This window comes from Sinocyclocheilus rhinocerous, unplaced genomic scaffold (assembly GCF_001515625.1).
Source record: "Sinocyclocheilus rhinocerous isolate Xijiao unplaced genomic scaffold, SAMN03320098_v1.1 scaffold19222, whole genome shotgun sequence".
Taxonomy (NCBI): domain Eukaryota; kingdom Metazoa; phylum Chordata; class Actinopteri; order Cypriniformes; family Cyprinidae; genus Sinocyclocheilus; species Sinocyclocheilus rhinocerous.
In genome coordinates, this window is record NW_015652997.1 from 1,804 (window position 1) to 9,348 (window position 7,545).

The 7,545-nt window shown below is 39.0% G+C and overlaps 1 protein-coding gene across 1 annotated transcript in view; it reads left to right on the forward strand.

The window, feature by feature from the left end:
- The window catches only part of LOC107715250 (signal peptide peptidase-like 2A), a gene marked incomplete at its 5' end in the record, with an annotated part of 6,955 nt that extends 1,128 nt beyond the window's left edge, over positions 1-5,827 (forward strand). The window contains 5 exons of the mRNA XM_016521335.1: positions 161-260; positions 1,555-1,635; positions 1,706-1,869; positions 4,276-4,309; positions 5,553-5,827. Of these exons, the coding sequence (XP_016376821.1) occupies positions 161-260; positions 1,555-1,635; positions 1,706-1,869; positions 4,276-4,309; positions 5,553-5,593 (420 nt within the window). The remainder of the gene's footprint in view (positions 1-160; positions 261-1,554; positions 1,636-1,705; positions 1,870-4,275; positions 4,310-5,552) is intronic.
- Positions 5,828-7,545: the final 1,718 nt, after the last annotated feature.

The window sequence follows — 7,545 nt, forward strand, 5'->3', positions numbered from 1 at the left end:
ACACATACACATACACACACACACATATTGTAACAATATAAAGAATCAAGCAGCTGAGATTTGCCGTGTAGTATTTATCGCTTTATGCGTGTTGTGTGCATTATATATCCAACTGTGAATATATAGCTGTGTGATTATATAAAGCCTGTGTGTTTTCCAGTTGCCGGTAGTGATGCGTATCCCACAGTTCTCTGCGCTGGCTCAGAATCTGTGCATGATGCAGTTCTCCATCCTGGGCTACGGTGACATCATCATACCAGGTCAGAGCTTCACATGCATCATACGACACGCGTCCTTGTGATCAGGACCAAACACCACCTCGAGCCAGCAGCTTTGACTCAGTGATGAATGAGCAACGTTAAAATTAATCTAGATAAAATAGTTTGTCAAGACAAACTTTAGGTTGGCTTGAGAAAGCCTAGCCTGAAAGTTTAAAGCAGTTGTAAAAGCCTGAAAGTTGAAAATTTAGATTAGATAGATGTTGATAACATGTTTCTAGCATGATTAGCATGTTTTAACATGATTGGCCTGTCACTACCATATTGCTGGCATGATTAGCATGTTTCTAGCATGATTAGCATGTCGCTAGCATGTTTCTTGCATGATTAGCATGTTACTTGCATGTTGCTAACATGATTAGCCAGTAACTAGCATGTTGCTAGCATGAATAGCAAGTTACTAGCATGTCCCTAGCATGATTAGCATGTTGCTAACATGATTAGCAAGTGACTAGCATGTTTCTAGCATGATTAGCAAGTTACTAGCATGTCGTTAGCATTTTTCTAGCATGATTAACATGTTACTAGCATGTTGCTAGCCTGATTAGCAAGTAACTAGCATTTTGCTAGCATGAATAGCAAGTTACTAGCATGTTTCTAGCATGATTAGCAAGTTACTAGCATGTCGCTAGCATGTTTCTAGCATGATTAGCATGTTGCTAGCATGATTAGCAAGTGACTATCATGTTTCTAGCATGATTAGCAAGTTACTAACATGTCGCTAGCATGTTTCTAGCATGATTAGCCAGTTACTAACATGTCGCTAGCATGTTTCTAGCATGTTACTAGCATGTTTCTAGCATGATTAGCATGTTGCTAGGATGGATAGATAGATAGATAAGAAATATTAGATGAGTTTGAATGAGTTTAATTTGATTAGAAATAGTACATAGAAGGGAAGTCTGATTGAGTCTAATTGGCTTCAGTGTATTTAGATTTGAATTTTGACAGTTGGAGTTTGAATAGTCTTGGCTCATCTGAACATTCCGTCAATGTAAATCTATGGGATTTTTATGATTTTTAATCTTCATTTTTATGAAAACCATAAGTCGGATCGGTCTGAAGAGCTGGGCTGAGTTTGGTGGTTCTAGCTTGAAAGCTCTAGGAGGAGCAGCGTTCAGAAATTGAGTCTACTAAGAAGAAGAATAAAAAGCTTAAGTAGCAGATCAGTAGGTAGGCTTTCTCAAGTGCATCACTCGTTTAAACCCTGAACTCGCTGCAAACCCATGCCTTTGTCTCCTGATGGCCTCGTGTTTACGCCGGTTTCTGTCTGCAGGTCTGCTGGTGGCGTACTGCCACAGGTTTGACGTGTGGATGGGAAACTCCAGAAGAATCTACTTCATCTCCTGCGCCGTCGGTACGAGCATCGTGACTCAGATTGCAGTAATGCTGTGTTCAGAGCGCTGTAACGGTGTGTTGTTCTGCAGCGTACGCTGTGGGTCTGGTGCTGACGTTCACAGTGATGCTGCTGTCGAAGATGGGTCAGCCGGCGCTGCTCTACCTGGTTCCCTGCACACTCCTGACCAGCGCCGTCCTCGCCTGCGTCCGCAAGGAGCTCACACACTTCTGGAGCGGCACCGGGACCTACCAGGTGACAGGATTCTCCTGCTTCTGTCCCTTCTGTCTCTTAGCAGACGAGCAGCAGTCTGGATGTGATTTCATGAGCTTGTAACAGACTCGCACACAAGCGCTTCTACACACACGAGCTACAGTACAGAGTAGGGTCACGATACCATAAACACACGTAACCATACTGGACCAGCTGAAGTATCACGACGCCATGAGAACTGAGATCAGTTACTCGGATCAATAAGACTTGGGATGTTTTTACAGAAGTCTCTTCGGCTCATCAAGGCTGCATTTATTTGATCAAAAATACAGAAAAAAACAGTAATCTTGCAAAATGTTGTTACAATATAAAATAATGGTTTCTATTATAATATCCTTTAAAATATAATGTATTTCTGTGATGCGCAGCTGACACTAGTGTATATTGTTAGAAAAGATTTCTATTTTAAATAAATGCTCTTTTTTTAAACTTTTTATTAAAGAATCCTGAAAAAATATCACAGTTTCCAAAACAATATTACAGTTTCAGCACTGATAATAAATCAGCATATTAGTATGATTTATGAAGATCATGTGACACTGATGATGCTGAAAATACAGCTGCGCATCACAGAAATAAATTACAGTTTAATGTATATTAAAATAGAAAAACGTTATTTTACATCATAATAATATTTCACAATATTACATTTTTCCTGTATTTTTGATCAAATAAATGCAGCCTTGATGAGCAGAAGAGACTTCTTTAAAAACATTAAAAATCGTTCTGATCCCAAACTTTTATCCGGTAGAGTATATCTTAATGTTAAGATTATTGTTATCATGCAAACGTGTGTGTGTCTGCTTCTGCATCCAGTGTGAGACCGCTGCCAACTCTACACAGCATTTTGCGCCCTTAAAGACACTATTGTATTGTTTATTTGCAGCACAAGTGTTCAAACATTTTAGCGACTGCCCCACATACAGCATTACTTACAGCAGAACTGTAATGACGATCCTACCGTTTAAGAAATACAGTGGCACCACCAGTGTTTTAGTATCGCGATACTACCGTAGTGAACCGTGCAACCCTAGTACAAAACTCAGACGACATTAGCATCAACAAATCTGCAGCGGCGCACATTTCTACAGCTTAAAGTCATAGTTCATTAAAAACTGAACATTTGCTGTTAATTTACTCCCAAACCGTCGAAGATAAAGGCGGCTTTTGTTCTTCAGTAGGACAGTAAAGATGATTTTTAGCTGAAGCCGTGCTCCTCTGTGAATCATAAAACTTGCTACCGTCACTTTGAGAGTCAATAATCAATATCAGGGAACATTAAATGAATCCCCGTGTCTCCTGGCGATATACTGAGATCTTCTGAAGCGAAACGATCAGTCTGTGCAAGAAACTGAACATTATTTACAGCATTATTACTGTAATCCAGAGCCTCAGACAAACGGTCCGGAGTGATGTTCGGTTCACAAACGAATCAATCTTTTGAACCGGATCTTTTTCGAGAACTGGATGAAATGAGTCGAATCTGATTCTCTGATGAATGAACTGATTCAGCGCTTGAGTTCCTCAACAGTCTCTGAACTGAGCAAACGGTTCGACTCGGACTGAACACCGTGAACCCAACACTTCAATCAAGCGCCAAATGAAGGTTTCATGGTTTCTCAGTGTTTATGTAAAAAGGTGAGCTGATGAAGACTAGTTTATTCACTTTATATGCTTTAGACGTGCAAAACATCCACGTTTCACATCATTATTGAGTGCTTTAATAATTTAATCACGTATACGTGACGTCATCGTGTGATTACGTAAACAAACTAGTGAACTGAATCAGTTCATTGAAACGAACAGTCCGAAAGATTCAGTTCGCAGAAAAGAATCATATTTCCCCGTTTGTCTGAGGCTCTGGATTACAGTAATAATGCTGTAAATAATGTTCAGTTTCTTGCACAGACTGATCGTTTCGCTTCAGAAGATCTCAGTATATCGCCAGGAGACACGGGGATTCATTTAATGTTCCCTGATATTGATTATTGACTCTCAAAGTGACGGTAGCAAGTTTTATGATTCACAGAGGAGCACGGCTTCAGCTAAAAATCATCTTTACTGTCCTACTGAAGAACAAAAGCCGCCTCCATGGCCTGAGGAAGAGTAAATTAACAGCAAATGTTCATGGTTCTTATGTTCAATTCCCAGCGAATGCATAAACCTTGAATGCACTGTAAGTCTGCTAAATTAATAAATGCAACTAAGAGCAAGCTAAAGTTTTTAAAGTCTCAGCATATTTGCCTAAACAATAATAATGAAGCGGTGTTTCTGGACGGGGACTTGAAGTCCGTGTGTGTGAGAGAGAGAGAGATGTGTTATCCGAGAAACGGATATATGTGTGTATGCTGTGTTATAAGACTTGAAATGTGACTTGGTCTCCATCAGGTCCTGGACGAGTCTAGGAAGCCCTTATTATCAGGTTTGAGCTCTTGTTTTAGTCCTCCCTTCTTCATCACTTCTGCTCAGTGCTGCCCTCTGTCTGTCTGTGTGTCTGCATGTGTTCCTGCAGCTTCCTGCTCTAATGCCTCACTTCCTGCAGAGCACGTGTTCACCACATGGTGGCGCTACAGTATGCCGATTCCCTGTAGATGAGCTGCTTGTGTCTCTCCAGCATGTTTATCTGATGATTTCAGTTTCTCTCCTGCTGGTTTGATGTAACTAACACACTGCCAAGTGTAGATATAGATACCATATATATCATTTAAAAAAATTTAATAAAGAAATTATATATATATATATATATGTATGTGTGTGTGTGTCCCTGCAGCACAAAAGCAGTGTTAAGTCGCTGGGGTATATTTGTAGCAATAGCCAACAATACATTGTAAGGGTCAAAATTATACATTTTTCTTTTATGCCAAAAATCATTAGTTAGTTAAGTAAAGATCATGTTCCATGAAGATATTTTGTAAATGTCCTACCGTAAATATATCAAAACTTAATGTTTGATTAGTAATATGCATTGCTAAAAACTTCATTTGGACAACTTTAAAGATGATTTTCTCAATATTTAGATTTTTTTTGCACCCTCAGATTCCAGATTTTCATCTCAATCTTTCAATCTTTCCATACATCAATGGAAAGATTACTTATTCAGCTTTCAGATGATGCATAAATCTCAATAAAAAAAAAAATGGACCCTTATGACTGGTTTTGTGCCCCAGGGTCACATACATATATATATATATATATAAATGATAGGCATTAAATATACTTAAATAATATATTTTTATTATGTTTTAAAAATCTATTATTAAAATACATATATAATAAGCATTAAATATCTATAAAATTAAATATATCTATATAATATGTATAAATCATGATTTTTTTTTTTGCGTACTTGTGGTTTTAATAGTTCTTGCATTTGTTTTTTATGTAAATTTTGAATTTTTGCATTAAAGTTATTGATGAATCATGATGCATGAGAACATGGTTAGTGATTTTTTTTTTTTTTACATTCTGCTCAGTAAATAAAAACTAAATGAAAACATATTTACCGATTTATTTTTTTATGCCACTGGTAGTAAAATCTCTCCTAGTGACTATAGTGGAGTATTCTACTGTGTGTCGTGTCACTGCATCATCAGCAGCATCTGATGTGACTGTTTCTGTGGGTTTGAGTAACTCTCTGTTACAGTAACGTCTGTCTCTGTCTTCAGATGGAGACGCTGGTCACGCCGGCGGAGTGAGGAGCTGCTGAGATTCTGACTGATCTCATCATCATCTTCATCTTCATCACTCAATCACACTGGGACACTTTACTAAAACATCAGACTGTCTGAAAATTATTCTTTAAGGGGCCTTAAATAACCAGATCATCCTGCTGTTTTTTTGGTCTTTCACTTTTTTATGCGATAATTTTTTAATGTTGGGAATATTTGACAAAAGCCTCTCTTTCTCTGTAATCGAAATAAATACAAATCTGAAACCTGAAGAGAGAGTGATTGATCATTGAGTGACGTCAGTAAGTGTTTACCTGTCTGTGTGTGTGTGACCGTGTGTCAGTCCAGTGGTTCATGTCACACACAGACTGATTCATGTGTGCGGAAAGCACAGCTTTTGCCGTTGCATGTAATCCTGAGACGCAGCATATTTCAAAAAGTTATTTGTTGTGACAAACCGATTTGATCTGTAAATGATTTCGGGTACAAAGCTCTAACACATGGAGGTGTTTTCCAGCGAATAACTCTGAAGAGAGAAGCAGCAGCATGCTACAGAACCAGGTATGTGTGAGCATCCTGTCCTTTAGATGTTGTGACATCACATCCTGTTTGTGGTTCATTTAGATGTCATATATCAGTGGAACTGCACCAGGGTTCGTTTTAATTTAATTTTGATTGAACCAAACCTGCCAAGTGTGAACATCTCTTTATGAAATGTCATATAAATGCAGCTACAATCACACCAGTTGTTTTGTATCTTTAGGTTTGGGGTTCGAATGGCTGTGTGAATGTGAATCAGAACTAAATGTATCATTTCCGTTTTTGTTCCGAGCCAAAGCAAACGAGCTGAACTGGATGAAGACTTCACTGAATCATCAATGAACTGACTTCAGCTGGAAAATGACTCTGTTATTGTCTTCTTGCATTATTGAGAAACTATTTTCCTGCTTGACTCTGTAAAGCTGCTTTGACACGATCAGTATTGTATAAAGTGCTATACAAATAGAAAAAAAAAAAAAGAAGTGAACTACAAATGTAAACCCACTTAATGTCTGCTTGAGTGTGTGTGTTTGTGTCAGTTAGTGTGTGTTTGTCCAAGCTGTCAGTGGCTGCTGGTGTGTGTATGTGAGTTAGAGAGTGTGAGTGAGTGTGTGTGTTAGAGAGTGAGTGTGAGTGTGTGAGTGAGTGTGTTAAGAGTGTGTGTGTGAGTTAGAGAGTGTGAGTGAGTGTGTTAAGAGTGTGTGTGAGTGTGATTGTGTGTGTATGTTAGAGTGTGTGTGTGTGTTTATGTGAGTTAGAGAGTGTGAGTGAGTGTGTGTGTGAGTGAGTGTGTTAAGAGTGTGTGTGAGTGTGATTGTGTGTGTATGTTAGAGTGTGTGTGTGTGTTTATGTGAGTTAGAGAGTGTGAGTGAGTGTGTGTGTTAGAGAGTGAGTGTGAGTGTGTGAGTGAGTGTGTTAAGAGTGTGTGTGTGAGTTAGAGAGTGTGAGTGAGTGTGTTAAGAGTGTGTGTGAGTGTGATTGTGTGTTAGAGAGTGTGTGTATGTTAGAGTGTGTGTGTGTGTTAAGATGAGTTAGAGAGTGTGAGTGAGTGTGTGTGTGAGTGAGTGTGTTAAGAGTGTGTGTGAGTGTGATTGTGTGTTAGAGAGTGTGTGTATGTTAGAGTGTGTGTGTGTGTTAAGAGTGTGTGTATGTGAGTTAGAGGGTGTGTGTGAGTGTGTGTGTGTGAGTGTGTGTGTTAGTGAGTGTGTGTGTGTTAGAGAGTGAGTGTGTGTGTGTTAGAGAGTGTGTGTGTGAGTGTGTTAAGAGTGAGTTAGAGAGTGTGAGTGTGATTGTGTGTTAGAGTGTGAGTGAGTGTGTGAGTCAGTGAGAGTGTGTGAGTGAGTGTGTGTGTGTGTGTGTGTGTTAGAGAGTGAATGAGAGAGTGAGTGTGTGTGTGTGTGTGTGAGTGAGAGAGTGTGAGTGAGTGAGTGTGTTAGAGAGAGAGTGTGTG